This window comes from Engraulis encrasicolus, chromosome 1 (genome assembly GCF_034702125.1).
Source record: "Engraulis encrasicolus isolate BLACKSEA-1 chromosome 1, IST_EnEncr_1.0, whole genome shotgun sequence".
In the NCBI taxonomy this organism is placed as follows: domain Eukaryota; kingdom Metazoa; phylum Chordata; class Actinopteri; order Clupeiformes; family Engraulidae; genus Engraulis; species Engraulis encrasicolus.
The window spans coordinates 41,900,580-41,914,985 of NC_085857.1; the positions used below are offsets into that span (position 1 = coordinate 41,900,580).

The window sequence follows — 14,406 nt, forward strand, 5'->3', positions numbered from 1 at the left end:
TGTTTTCTCCTGAGTGATATTGTGGGTTTATGAAGTGAAAGTTATTGCTGACCACATAAACAAATGACATGGCACCTTTTTAGATCTTAAATTATGAAATTACGTACAAAATCATTTTGTGTAAGTTCATACACTACATAACACTTCACATTTTCCAAATGTAGCATGACCAACAAAGATAAACGACAAACAAGACCTTTTATAATCTGTTCAGTCAGTATGTGGATGATGACCTAATCGTTCTTTGAGGGTGACTTTGATCTTCAGTTTTGCTCATTACAGACAATTTAAAATGAAGCCGAGATGTAAATAGAATGTCTGGGGGGCTAAAAACAATGCTTTGACAACGAGTCTAGAGCCTATATAAATGTGCTACCACACTTGCCATGCAAAAAGCCTACAGCCCTACACTGTCAGACACTGGGTTTTTTAGCCAGCCAGACTGAGACAACCATAAATTCATATGGCATGTGGCATGTGAAGTGATTGAAATAGCGTACGCAATACAGTCATACAAATGATCAGTCATCGAATTTCATTGAGCGACTGGCATTCACGTCGATGGCAAACTTCTTATTGCTTGGTGCGACAAAGCCAAGCCCAGATCCTTTGTTACTGAAGTCCATCCTGCGGTTCTGAGCTTGCTGAAATTGTCCCAGAAGCTTCTGCTGCAAGTTCTGTTGCTCGTCCCTCCCCAGGGCCATGTTGGGCCTGCCCAGCCCCCCTGTGGTGGTTGGCTGGTTGCCCTTCTTGAAGCCGCCCATCAGTCGCAGGAACTTCTGCTGTTGGTCGGAGTTGTCGAAGTGGGCAGTGCCCCACTGTCCTAAGGCCTGGAAGTGAAATATACGAGAAATGGTAAGTAATAATCAGACACTAAGATATAAATAGAATCATCTTTGGTAACTGGGCAGTGTGAAACAAAACTCAGACAGCTCTAAGGTCACAAAGGTTATGTTGCATGAAAATGTGACTCTTATGTGGTTTTTTTAGGTTTTATATGGACCATTCTGACTCTGCAATTAAGTTTTCAATTCAATTGATAAGATGATACAGGAGTCATCTGATGGAGTAGCTGACCACAACCCTCTTTTCATTTATGAGGCCAGATCTGCACATTTTGGGATGGACATTGGAAATGGTTATACATGCTATGGTGCTGATTCTGTTAGACTGTTGTACAGCCTACATAATATGTGTCTCTCCCTACCAGATAAACCATAACTAACATCTTCCAACATCGTTGTGACCTCAGAGATACCAATTGATTCACACCAAAAATCTGTTTGATTTTACACTGCCCACTTACCAAATATGTATGTGACCTCAAACAAGGGTTTATGGATTAATTCTCTTGAGGTATCATTATTCAGTGGATTAAAAAGAGTTTTTACAGCAAATTAATAATTCAATAAAGTATGCATTTGAAAACATAAATGGGCACATTAAACTGAACATTTCTGCAGGTCCCGATGCATATATTAAAAAAAGCTGTGCTTTGGAAGCATTACTTGAAGCTAGGATTCAAGGAAATATTCTCAGAGGACTGAAGAATGAGACAGACTCACTGGTTTTGGCTGTGACTCCTTGTCAATGTCTTCTTGAAGGGCTAGCCTTCGATCCTGAAAAGGAAACACACGCCTCATAATCATTCAGTGAACCTTTAAAGATGGCAATGTGGTAGTATCCTATTTGGAACTTTCCTTTTGCATTCAGTGGAAACAATCAGTATTTTGATGTTGAGACTAACACCCTAAGGTGTGTTGAAAATGGCATGCCCAAGACCAGAGGTATAGAAAGTAAAACGTACAAGTAAAAGAAAAGTTAAAACCCTTATCACTCAAGGTACCAGGGTTTCCCCCAGCACTTTACTTCCAAGGCGGCCACCTTGACAAGAGACACCTACCACCTTTACTAGGTCCCCTGAGATAAAGATAAAGATTTCATGTTGTGAATGTAATTTCTTAAGTTGCTTACCCAAAAATATATACTTTTAACACTCCACCACCTTGACTAACAAAAATTCTGGGGGAAACACTGAGGTACTCATTAGGTACATTGGAATAACTGGTGTAATAACTAAGTAATATCACGCACTAGTATTGTACTTACATAATACTTACAGAACTCTGCTGCCAGGATCATAACGGGCACTAGACCCTGGCAGCACATCACCCCCATACTCAAGCAGCTTCACTGGCTTCCCATCAAGTCACACATTACCTACAAAGTCCTCCTCCTAACCGTCAAGTCCCTCCATGGTCTGGCACCCCACTACCTCACAGACCTCCTTCACCCCTATGACCCCTCAAGATCCCTGCGGTCCGTCCCTCGCACCAGGCTGAAGGCCACTAGTGACAGAGCCTTCCATGTTTCTGCTCCTATTCTTTGGAACAATCTGCCCGACCACATCCAGAATGCCCCTTCACTGGCCATGTTTAAGCAACACCTTAAGACACACCTCTTCCTGGAGGCTTATGGCTGCTAGTTCCACAAGCACTTTCACTTACATGCATTCACACACACGCTCACACATATTCACACTTTCCTACACGATACTCTTTGAAGCGACTATTATTATTGTTATTATTAGTAGTAGTAGTAGTAGTAGTAGTAGTAGTATTATAATCAATTTACTTCTACTTCTACTTTTTATACACCTCTGCTCACTCAAGACAAAAGGGATGATGTATGTTGACGGAAACACACACTACAGACATACCTGGTCAATCAACAGCTCGTCCATGTTGCCAGGCTTTTCTGACAGAAAGACCACATCAGCCACCTGGTGACAGGGGGGTGCAGTTTCCTCAGTCAATGGAGAATGAGCATGCCATTTTCATGTTATACCAAATAACAATCATAACATTTTTATTGCCAAATCCCCAAACACCCACTCTTGTCTTGGGCTTTACGGTCATGCCACAGTTGACCATGTAGAGTGTAGTGGAAACTGCGCACATCCAGCAAAAAAGCATCAGCAGGTGCCAAATCAAAAAACTGTCACATGTAGGAGCGGGAAAGGATCTGCACACTGCTTGCAAAAGACTTAATTTAGTATTATTATGCATTAAGTATTTTGCAAGCAAGTGTGCAGATCCTTTCCCGCTCCTACATGCCACATTTGACCATGTATACCTACATTTTTTGTTTTGGTAAACGGTTGAGTGCGCACGCAGCCAGGGATTCCAAAATGCTAGGCGGCTAGGTGTTTAACATTGGAAGTTCCATTGGACCAGTGTAGTGCTTGCTAAGAACCTGTTTTGTAGTCGGCTGGATGTTGTAGCGGGTTCTGTGGTTTCTGTACCTATCAACTCCATTCTAGGATAACTATAACAATATAGCGTCTTTTAGAGAACATGGCAACGAATTCCGAGCGACATGATAGTATACTCTTCTAAACGTTGTCATCGACAGTACAATAGGCGTGTAAGTGGATAAAACCGCAAGCCGACAAGAAAACAGGTCCATGTCATACACTGTACAGGGCACAGGGCACATAGCCGTCTAGCATTTTGGAATCCATGGCTGCGTATGCATTCATTTGATTACCAACAGCCGGAACCCATGTATAGGCCGAAATGTGTAGTTCAACTTCACCTAAAACACTGGCCATTTCTCAATGTCAAGTGCATGAGCCTTGGAAGTGTCTCAGCCTAATTAGTCAAGCCCAGTGATTGGATACTCCGCACAGTTCACCAAAGAGTATCCAAATCACTGAGCGTGATTACGAAGGTGATACACTTGGAAGGGTGCACACTAAGACTTTGAGAAATGGCCACTCATTTTTATAACTACAAATGGAATAGTCACTTTGTACGTGTCGTGTTGCTGGACACCACAATTTTCCTCAAGGACAACTAAAGTCTGCTCCACTTCTAGAGGAGTAGGGAGACAACTTTTACGTGGTGTTTCTACAGAATTCGAACAGGTGTAGAACTCCTAAGGTGTCTGTGTCAGCGTGTCAGCGAACAATGACACAAGAATCAACCAGATATTAAATTGAAATGGAATAAGCTCAGCTGTCAGAAACAAGCATCATGGGAGGAAAGTGTGTGGTGACCCCAGACTTTTGACCGGTAGTGTATGTCTTGTTATACTTCTTCACTGTCATCAGGCTCATGTAATGGCCAATGTGGGTGTAAGTGGCTTGATAAATGGGTTCTAAATTTTTGTTTTCCCCTGACTGCGCGAAACTAACTACTCACAACTCAACCTCTGATTGTTGGAAACCGCTGTCGGTCAAAAAATTAGCTAGCGTGGTTGGCTGCCAGTATCTTGACCCTCCTCACAATATTGTGTTTAAAAACATGGTGAACCCATGTATACTAACCTCTTGGTTCTTCTCAGATGAGGACTCTGTGCTTGTAACAGCCTCCTCCTTGATCACTTTAACAGCTGGTGGTTCACTCTCCTCCGACTGTTTGTTCTTCTTACTCTTCTTTTTTGGCGTTGGAGGGTCAACTTCTGTACTCGTCTCGGTTAACGCTTTCTTTTTCTTTCTTTTCTTTCCGTTTACAACAGCAGTGTCTACAGTCTGTTCCTCCTCCTCCTCCTCCTCTTTCTCCTCCTTGATTTCTTGAGCTGATTCCTGTTGTTGTTGTTTTTTGTTTTTCTTTCCTTTCTTGCCATTTGCAGTGTCTATAGTATGTTCTTCCTCCTCTTTCTCCTCCTTGATCTCTTGAGCAGGTTCCTGTTGTTTTTTCTTTTTCTTCTTTCCATTGACAGTGTCTATGTTCTGTTCTTTCTCCTCCTCCTCCTCTTTCTGTACGACTTGAACAGGTTTCTGCTGGTCCTCTCCTCCTTTAGGTTTTTTCTTCTTCCTTTTCTTCTCTTTGCTGTTCTCCGCCACCTCTTGGTTTTCGCTATTCAGTGCAATGTCTTCTGTCTTGATAGGTTTTTGCTCGGTCTCGTCCTTGTTTTCCTCTTTCACCATGACAACAGTTGTTTGTGTGGCGGCGTTCTCCACATCGCCACCACAGTCTTGCCCTTTCTTCTTCTTCTTTTTCGCTTGTTCGTTTTCTGAAGGGGTGGGTGATGCATCTTCTTCTTCCTTCACACTTTCCTCTGTTAACTTTTTGTTTTTCTTCTTTTCTTTTTTCTGTTTTGTTTTTTCGTTTTCTGTAGGGGTGGGTGATGCATCTTCTTCTTCCTTCACACTTTCCTCTGTTAACTTTTTGTTTTTCTTCTTTTCTTTTTTCTGTTTTGTTTTTTCGTTTTCTGTAGGAGTGGGTGATGCATCTTCTTCTTCTTCCTTCACCCTTTCTTCTGTTAACTTTTTCTTTTTCTTCTTCTTGGCCGGTGTGTCTTGACTGGGGTCTCCTGATTCCACACAGGGCTCTTCAGAGCCAGCTGAGCTTTCTTTTGTCTTTTTCTTTTTGGTCTTTATGGCAGTGATGTCTTTCTCAATGGCTGCTTTATTATCGTCTCCTTCTGTGGAGGTCGCAACACCATTTTCCAACGACTCGGCATTCTCATCAGCCTTTCTTTTCTTCTTTTTCTTCTTCTTGACTTTCTCTTCTTCCTCTTCAATAAGACTCACCACTTCAACCTCAGATGTAGAATTGTCATGTCCATTTGTAGTTGTTAACGACTTCTTCGGCTTTTTCTTTTTCGTCTTCTCCACTACAGTGGAACCAGTATCCTCTGTATCCAACAGATCAACGATTTCTAGTTTTACATTTATATTTCCTTTGGGTTCAACAGGGTCGATCTCTATGGTAGTTATATTGCTCATGCAGCCTCTATCTTTTTTCTTCTTTTTGCTTTCTTTCGGTGTTGTTGTTGTATCCACGTCCACAGTGACACTATCTCCATTTCCCTCTGCAACCACTTCTTTCTTCTTTTTCTTTCTCTTGAGACCATCTCCTCCGTCTCTGTTTAAAACGTCACCCATGTCGGCCTCCGTAGACACCACTTGAAGTAGCATGTAAAACACCAAGAGGACATGCATGACAACTTGTACACGGGCTCAAAACATTCACATGCATTGTCTTATTTTGTCGAAGGCACTCAAGGCAGCCTGTGACTGACAGGTGTATTTCTACACTTCTTTTATGTGACATACATTTGCACTCTTTCTTAGCCCACTTATTTATTGTTTACCAAGTGGGTGACTGTGGGAGGTCGTGCATTGATGGTGTTAGCTGTAAAACAGGGATTAAGATAAAACATCACGGCATGGTTTAATTTCACTGGATATAATTATGTGCAAGACTGTTACACCTCACCTTAGCCCAATCTGTTGTACATTGTAATTGTTAACGCGCAACAGTAAACACATATAATGTTAGCACAACAGTCTTTACCCAAACAAAACTAACCAGATGAATTAAATACTTACATTGTCGTCACGATCCCAGCGATAGCGTGAAAGAATTTTCTCACGGACGACACTTGATTTCTCACTGTTGCATTCTCAAATAATAATATTATACACGTGTTATGTTTAATATTTCTTAAGATGACAGGAACAGCATGTTCGTTTACTCTCTCGCACACGTGAAACCTTGGAATGGCTTGCGCATGCACAACAACACTCTAACCCGGAAGTAGAATGTGCGTCCCTCCACAAATCCCTCCCTCCCCCTCAAAGACACATGTTGCTGTGTTCCATTACCCGTACTTACCGCCCTTTCCGCACTGTGTTTGGGTACGCAGGGTGTTCCATTTCTAATCGCGACGGTAAAGTGTACTGTAAATTACCCGGATAACGCCCCCAAAACGGCCATTTTTCGAAGTGTGGTGTTACTGTACACTTTTCGCACTCAACGGCCGCCATGTTTGTGACGTAGTTGAGTGCCAGATCTGTCAAACGGTTGAATCTCCGTGATAACAGCATAGTTTTGATCCCAAAGACAATCGCCATGTGTATTAGAGGCAGGGGTAACTTTAAAAAGTGTTAGCATAAGGAACAGTGCCTTCCGTGTTGAATTGCATATTGGCGGTTGGTAAACTCGGATGTCACGCGACCAACCGTCATTTCCGTTAAGTGTATCAGACAGAACGGGAATCGGAATGTACTCGCCTCGTGAATTGCGGAGGGTGGAAAGGGTACTTCACTGCACTCAAACAAGGTACACAGTACAGAGGGTGAATAATGGAACACAGCAACAGACCTGTATTAACCTAGACTGGCAATGCCCCTCGAAATGTTCGGATTTCTCAGAGCCTCAGAATCGTAGTCTGCCATCTTGGTGGAGACTCCCGTAATTACGTAATGACGTCATGCACCGATGGGGTTTTAAAAATATATTTTTTTTTGCAACACTGGTTCACTAGTTAAGTTGGGTCAGGCCATGTGTAACGTCTTTAGAACAATAGCACTAGTATAAATTAATGTTCTAGAAAAGTCTCGCTCTCAAGTGGCTCCTTATTTTCACAGCTGCAATGTGCTGTGCCGTGTTGTAGTGAAGGGCATGGCGATTCTTTCGCGCTAGTTCGTTCTCTTCGTTCAGTTCTGCTGAGGAATTCGTTCGTTCACAGTTCGTTCAGTCGTTCATTTTGATTACGTCACGCCACAATGCAGGAGAGCAAGGGGTGAATGACGAGCGAACTAGTTCAGTGAACGAGAGGAGGAGGGGGGCATTCATACTTTGCCTGTGTGCTTCTCATGTCCAAACATATCAACTTAACTCATTTTGCCTAGTTATATTATTTATTTAACAACAGCACACATTTAAAAAAGCCCAATTACAAGCTGTTTTAACCAAAAAGTATGCCTTAGTCTCTGCCACATTAAAGGCCAACTTCCGATAAAACTCAGTTTTACTCACTCCTTTCGAAGATCGGACGGTCACCCCAAGTTAAACTCACTTGCAAGGCTCTCATAGCGGTGCGTCAACTCTCCTGGCTGTGTTTCCCGGTGTTTCCCAATTTACATCAATAATGCAGAGAAACGAGCGAATCACGAAAGCCTTTCTGTGTTTCGTCACGTCGAAAGAAGGCGTTGCCCACAAAGGTTTATATCGACCCATTTATCTAAAAACATGTCGAGTAATTTTTTTCTGCTTGTTTTCAAAACAAACAACGTCTGGTGGTCCGAAACATAGCTTAGCTTAGCTATCAGCTGGTTGCTACTCTCAGGTACACACACAGCACAAAGCCTCATACATAAAGCCTGCTCACTCCGGTTGCTCCGTGCCTACAGCTCGCCTAGGGGTCGCTGTCGAAAGAGCACAGCCCTGAATGGAGCCTGCACGCCTCCGTTGGCGCCCCTATAGTGCAGTACCATCCGGAGAAGTGGCGACTCTGTTTCCCATTACATTCTCTCCCAAGGCTGGAGGACTGAGCCAATCAGAGACGCGTTTCTTTGAGAGCAGGAGGAGTGAGCCAATCAGAGACGCATTTCCACGAGAAACACGGAACACTCTCTCGTTTCTCCACAAGCCACCTTGCCAGCTTGCAAAAACGTCTTGAAACAAAGCAACCAGAACGTTTTTTAAAACAGGACCAACGCGTAACACATTCAATAACAATTGGGAACACGGCAATATTAATTAAATTACGTTGAGAGGCGATCTTTAAGTTGTTTATTCGTGGTCATGGAGACTGTTGCTATGCGCCCAGGCTGGTCTCTCGTTCGCGGGCTCAGTACAGTTCGTTCTCGCTGTGCTGTGTAGATCTAAGGTGCTCCTCGTGTCTAAACATATCACCTGAAACCTATTTTGCAGATTAATGTTATGTATTGAACAGTATCACCCATTAAAAAAAGAATAAAATATCATTTACAAGTGGCATTTCCAACTAGAAGTATGCCTTCTCTGCCACGTTAAGTTGTGTATTCGTGGTCATGGAAACCATTGGCTGCAGTTCACTGGCTCCTCGTTCAGGAAGGAGAGCTCAGCTCGTTCAGAGCTGTGAACTGTGGACTATGTGAACTGCTGAGCTCTTCTAAATTATGAACTAAATACCCGGTATGTGTAAAAACTCTGGTAATATTAAGATATCACATTAAGAGATAAAGTGGTGCCCCTTTGCGCAGATTAAAATGCTCATTGGACGACCACTTCTGCTACTGTCTGACAGACCGGTGATTCACCAACGAACGAAGTGAACGAGAGGCGGGGAACTAGTTCGCTTCGTTCACTTCAAAGACTCGTTCAAAACGAACGGTTCGTTCGTGAACGACACATTACTACCGTGTTGTTGCTAGGTTACCTTCAGCGTCCTGGGGGGGGGGGTGGGGGGGTGGGGGGGGGGGGGGGGTATTAATAATAGCACAGTTACCGGTAGCTTCACTGAAACGTACGGCTTATTTAAGAAATATACATATCTATATACACAGTTGTCATTACATCTGAGTTAAGTACATAAAATAAGCTTTACACACGTAAGCATGGCCACAAACCTGCATAAGCGGCAACGAAAACAGTCGGCTTCAGGGTTGCCAGATGAGGCTGATTATTTTCGTCCATTTTTACCCACAGACCGCCTTCCTCAACGGCCCCGATTGGGCGGGAAACCGCCCGATCTGGCAAGACCGCTCAGCTTCAGGCTCTCTAATAAAACGTTTGGTGGTAGTGAGGGTGATTTCATTAGTGGAGTGAGAATTTAGACGTTACGACTTGTCAAAATCTTACAAAAAATGATTGAAACCCACTTTGATAACGTTGTAATCACCGTTTGAAATCGTATGCATTCCTATGGGTCACAGCTGCGATAGTCTCCACTAGGCGGGGCTACGTCTGTGGGAGGCGCCCACAGGGCGCGAAAAAGGCAAAGATGGCTGCGCCCAGTCAATCCGAAAAGCTGCCACTGGCTAGAACCGCCCATTGCCAGTCTAGGTTAATACAGGTCTGTGCTCAAAGATCTCTGAAGGCACTTGTTACAAAGTTTTGTTTTCACAGGCTACATGTGTCTTTTAATGTCTACATTTGAAACCAAGTCTAAATGTGAGTATGAATTAATAAAATAAATGTAACTTTCTTTAGCAGACAGCCACAATTAGGCCACTAGGCTAGTGTATTAATAGGCTAATGGTAAATAAATTTCGGGCACATGACGTCACACGTTGCGCGGCAGCCATATTGGAAGCGGGCCAGCCCATTGTTTACACTTCGACTTCGACTTCGCACCTGTGAGGACTTGCTTTCTTCTGCTAGTAGTTTGTGTTGTTTTTACCGTTTCATTTTACCTCTGCTGTCGTTATGGTCGCCCGTTGCTGTGTCGTAGGGTGTAGAAGCGCAAGCTGTGACGGGACGGGGAAAAAAATCCCAAATGGATTGTCTTTTTACCGTTTTCCAACTTGGAGGCGTCTCAATGGAGAACAAATGTCCTCCATAACAAAGAGTCGCCGGCTAGCATGGGTCGCTGCTGTAAGACGGCCAAATATAACTTTCAACTCAATCCCAGTGTCCATGAGAGTGTGTTCCCGGCATTTTCATTCTGGTAAGTTACATAACATACTGTTTTTATTCATGTATCATTTCAAGTTAACCGTTGTTGGCTGATCTGTAGCATGTAGCATGAGCTGGCGTAGGGTTGTGTTCCAGAGATTCCCTGATTGACGCTCCCAACCCAGGACGCTCCCATTTCATCTCGCTCCCACTAGCCAGACTATCGGTACCACCGCCATATGACGGAGCCAGTTATCTTGTTGATGTTAGTTTTTTGTTTCTAACCCTAACCCTAAACCTAACCCTAACCCTAAACCTAACCCTAAATTGCTTGTATGTGGCAGTATATGATAATACGTGAAATATAATCGGGTGGGACCGCACGTCCGGGAGTGATGGAAACACCTGGGACCGCACGTCCGGGAGCGATCTCAGTTGGGAGTCTCCATCCCCTTACCGTTCCGATTCGGAGGGTTAGCCAGGTCCACTGAAACACAAAACAGTTGTCCTACTCCGTTTATTTTGTCATTAATACGTTATAATAGGGTTAATAGTTTTGGTTGTTTCACCAGGAAAGCCAGTAGATGCAATGTACACCTCCCATCCGGATTGGGCACCATCACTGCACCTGGGACACACTGAAACAAAGGCCACAGAAACGGCACGCTTTGAGAGACAGCAAGCAAGGAAACGCCGAAGGACTGAGACCACATCAGCAGTGGATGACACAGTGATGCCTGAGACAACCCTTGGCACACCAGGTAAGGCCTACAAAACATGCATAAAGAAAAAATAACCTTGTAAGGGCTCTGAAGTCTTCTCTCCAGCAGGAGTGTCGTTAAGGATTAATACTATGTTACTCCCATGCAATGTAAATGGTTGTGAAATAACATGAATAATTTGACTTTGGAGTAGAGGGTCATATGGCTTATATTTATTACAGTCTATTTGCTCTTGTTGTATTTGCATGACACACTGAGCTAAACAAAAACTGTCTGTGATCCACAGCTGAAGATTCACAACATGAAGCTGAACCGGGACCGGAGACAGAATGTGACCTCTGCCAGAAACGGCGCGATGAAATCAACCGTCTGCTGGAGGAGATCAGGGCCCTGAAACTAGAGCTTGGTCAGAAAAAAATGGATGAAGATTCCCTGAAGAGCGATAATGTGAGGCTGAGGTATTACACTGGACTACCAAGTGCAAAGATTTTCATGTCTCTCTTAGCCACTCTTCTGCCACTCATGACACGAAGCAGTAGAGTACTGTCACCCTTTCAAATGCTCATCCTCACACTCATGCGCCTCAGACTGAACTTGCCGATGCAACATCTAGCCTACGTCTTCAGTGTTGACAGGACCACCATCTCCAGAACCTTCAATTCAATGGTAGAACTTTTGTACTGCACCATCACACCTCTGATCGCCTGGCCAAGTCGAGAGGCCCTGTACACCACTATGCCCCATCAGTTTGTGGAAGCCTTTGGAAATCGTGTTGCTGTTATTGTGGACTGCTTTGAAATATTCATAGAGAGACCATCAAATCTTACTGCTCAAGCTCAGGCTTATTCAAACTGCAAGCACAACACAACTATGAAGTACCTTATTGGTATTACACCATACGGGACCATTTCTTTCATTTCCAAGGGTTGGGGGGGGCGCATCAGTGATAAGCATGTCACAGAGAACTGTGGTATTCTTGATCGATTACTACCCAGAGATGTAGTGTTGGCTGATCGGGGCTTTGATATTTCTGAAAGTGTGGGACTTATGTGTGCAGAGGTAAAGATCCCGGCCTTCACAAGAGGACACTGTCAGCTGGAAGCAAGAGATGTGGAGAGCACAAGAAAACTCGCCCATCTCAGAATTCATGTGGAAAGGGTGATTGGGGTTGTTCGGAACAAGTACACACTGTTGTCAGCAAAACTACCGATCAGCATTGTGTTGCCATGTGATGGTGAAGACGTAACATTTCTGGACAAGATTGTTTCTGTATGTTGTAGTCTTACAAATATGAGCAAGAGTGTTGTGCAACGTTGAATGTGTCCACAATAAAATGCCATGACACACAGCCAAATTTGAGTGCCTTTCTTTTTTATTTTCAAGTAGTGTAATGAAAGGTCAGTTTACTTTGACATCAGAATTTGTAATTGTAGTTAAGTCACACTAGTGCATTCCTGAGAATAAAGAACTGTGCATAGGAAATACTTCAAGGCAAAAATGGTAGAGCACATAAAGTAGTGCAAAACAAGTGGTACAGAAAGAAGAGGTCTTAACAGTAGTGCATTCCTGCGAATAAAGAACTGTGCATTGGAAATACTTCAAGGCAAAAAATGGTACAAAACATAAATAAAGTCTTAACAGTAAGTAGTGCAAAACAAGTGGTACAGAAAGATGATGTTTTAACAGTAGTGCAATATCAGCATCTCAGAACACAGAACAGTGTGTTGAAACAGTGTTCTGAAATGATGTGAGGCAAAATAACAGTAGTGCAATCTGGGAACACAGAACAGTGTGTAACAGTATGGTAGAACATAGAACAGTGTGTAACAGTATGTTAGAACATAGAACAGTATGTACAACTAGATAAAAATAGTAGGTATTAACAGTAGTGCAAACAAGCTAAAAAAAATAAGGTGCCTACAGACAAGCGTCACAAAACCAGGAATTTTCTTTTGCCGAGTCTGCGTCAAGACCAACACAGGTGAGGTGGAACCACTGTATTGCACAGCTGCTGTTGTCACAGAGAACCAGAGTGTCCATTTCAGGCCCTCCGTACACACACCACACATTCTCTTTATTTTTCTTGGTCTTCCTCTTTGACATTCTCGGCCGTTTTAGTGCTTGTGCAGGTGCTGGTTCAGTGTTCACAGCCAGAACTCTGGTGGCCTCCGGTGTGGAGGTGTCTCTGGTGTAATACCCACAGATGAGCTTGGGGAGGCAAACTTTGTGAAAAAAATTCCTGTGCCTTCCTCAGACAGGACTCCCAGAAGCTGACATTTGGCAGGATACGGAGCACGGCAACGTCTTTCAGTGTCCACACCACAAAGTCACAGTAGGTTGCACCTGTCACGAACATCTGTGTCTGCACTTGTGTGTAGTACCTATGACCTTGTTTGAGCTGAACAATGCCATCAACTCTGTGGAGACAAAAGTCTTTGTCTGCGTCACAAGCCTCCTGGACAGTGTTGTGTTTGTGCTTAGCAGGAGCCCTATCTCCCGCCTTTCGTAAAGTCTTCACGAAAATAATAGATTAATTTTCACGCTGCCTATTCACTTGAATTGCCCCACTGCTGCTATGGTTATCCAAACGTCTGCAGGGGCGGGGAGGGGGTGCTGACAGAACACTGCTGATACACTTGGGACTCACTAATTCGACGCCCTTTCGGTACTTACGCCTTATGTCCCCTAAACCTAAACCTAAACCTAAACCTAAACTTAACCCTAAACCTAACCCTAACCTTAACCCTAACCTTGACCCTAAACCTAACCCTAAATTGCTTGTTTGAAATGTTTGATTACCATGTGACGGTAGGCTACCGAAAGGGCATCAAACTAGTGGGTCGCTAGGCAACAGTCGGGCAATTCAAGTGAATAGGCAGCGTGAAAATTAATCTATTATTTTCGTGAAGACTTTACGAAAGGCAGGAAATAACGTGAATGCACCACGAAAATTAAGCTATTTTTTTCGTGAATACTTCACGAAATGAGTGAGATACGGTTGTTAGCAGGGCATTTCACTTCCAGGCAGCCTTGTCCACAGCAGTCACAGCTAACTAGGCCATCAGGTGAGGCGCCTACCTGTGGGAACGCCGGGTTTATGCAGAAGCCAGACTGCTCGATTGTCAAGTTATCGTGGTGTGGTGCTTGTTGTTGAAGGTATTCAGTGCGTGCTGTGTCTTCATGTGTCAGTCCCCACTGTGTGTCTGCTGTTGCGAAGTGTGCCTTTGGGTAGCACACATTCTTGACTGTGGACACAGCCGGCTTGTCGATGTTAGAGACCAGAACTGCATGCATGGTGGAGGCAGTCACTCTCCCTGCCCGTACCCCAAACCAGGCAGGTGCCTTGTGTT

The 14,406-nt window shown here is 43.8% G+C and overlaps 2 protein-coding genes across 4 annotated transcripts; one reads left to right on the top strand and one right to left on the bottom strand.

The window, feature by feature from the left end:
- Window positions 1-19: 19 nt before the first annotated feature.
- Window positions 20-6,586, bottom strand: knop1 (lysine-rich nucleolar protein 1). 2 transcript variants are annotated; one of them, XM_063202515.1, is made up of 5 exons: window positions 6,341-6,586; window positions 4,331-5,913; window positions 2,720-2,782; window positions 1,566-1,619; window positions 20-830 (listed from the first exon to the last, which is right to left on the bottom strand). In XM_063202515.1, exons 2-5 carry the CDS (start codon window positions 5,891-5,893, stop codon window positions 522-524), a joined length of 1,989 nt encoding a protein of 662 aa, XP_063058585.1. In that variant the 5' UTR covers window positions 5,894-5,913; window positions 6,341-6,586; the 3' UTR covers window positions 20-521. The 2 variants fall into 2 exon arrangements, with proteins under 2 accessions (XP_063058585.1, XP_063058594.1); XM_063202524.1 differs by lacking the exon at window positions 2,720-2,782 and having other exon boundaries at window positions 6,341-6,543.
- Window positions 6,587-9,814: 3,228 nt separating this feature from the next.
- Window positions 9,815-12,400, top strand: LOC134452177 (uncharacterized). Of its 2 annotated transcripts, none has more exons than XM_063202542.1 (4): window positions 9,815-9,890; window positions 10,171-10,386; window positions 10,889-11,095; window positions 11,343-12,400. In XM_063202542.1, exons 1-4 carry the CDS (start codon window positions 9,851-9,853, stop codon window positions 12,371-12,373), a joined length of 1,494 nt encoding a protein of 497 aa, XP_063058612.1. In that variant the 5' UTR covers window positions 9,815-9,850; the 3' UTR covers window positions 12,374-12,400. The 2 variants fall into 2 exon arrangements, with proteins under 2 accessions (XP_063058612.1, XP_063058620.1); XM_063202550.1 differs by having other exon boundaries at window positions 10,907-11,095.
- Window positions 12,401-14,406: the final 2,006 nt, after the last annotated feature.

What these genes read in the sequence shown, in the direction of transcription:
- knop1 (XM_063202515.1), bottom strand. Translation starts at nt 5,893, where the DNA reads ATGGGTGACGTTTTAAACAGAGACGGAGGAGATGGTCTCAAGAGAAAG. An exon ending in ACGAGCTGTTGATTGACCAG is followed by an intron (nt 1,620 to 2,719) that starts GTATGTCTGTAG and finishes TTTCCTTTTCAG; the next exon opens with GATCGAAGGCTAGCCCTTCA. An exon ending in AGGAGTCACAGCCAAAACCA is followed by an intron (nt 831 to 1,565) that starts GTGAGTCTGTCT and finishes TTTCACTTCCAG; the next exon opens with GCCTTAGGACAGTGGGGCAC.
- LOC134452177 (XM_063202542.1), top strand. Translation starts at nt 9,851, where the DNA reads ATGTGTCTTTTAATGTCTACATTTGAAACCAAGTCTAAAT. An exon ending in ATTTGAAACCAAGTCTAAAT is followed by an intron (nt 9,891 to 10,170) that starts GTGAGTATGAAT and finishes GCTGTGTCGTAG; the next exon opens with GGTGTAGAAGCGCAAGCTGT. An exon ending in GACAACCCTTGGCACACCAG is followed by an intron (nt 11,096 to 11,342) that starts GTAAGGCCTACA and finishes TGTGATCCACAG; the next exon opens with CTGAAGATTCACAACATGAA.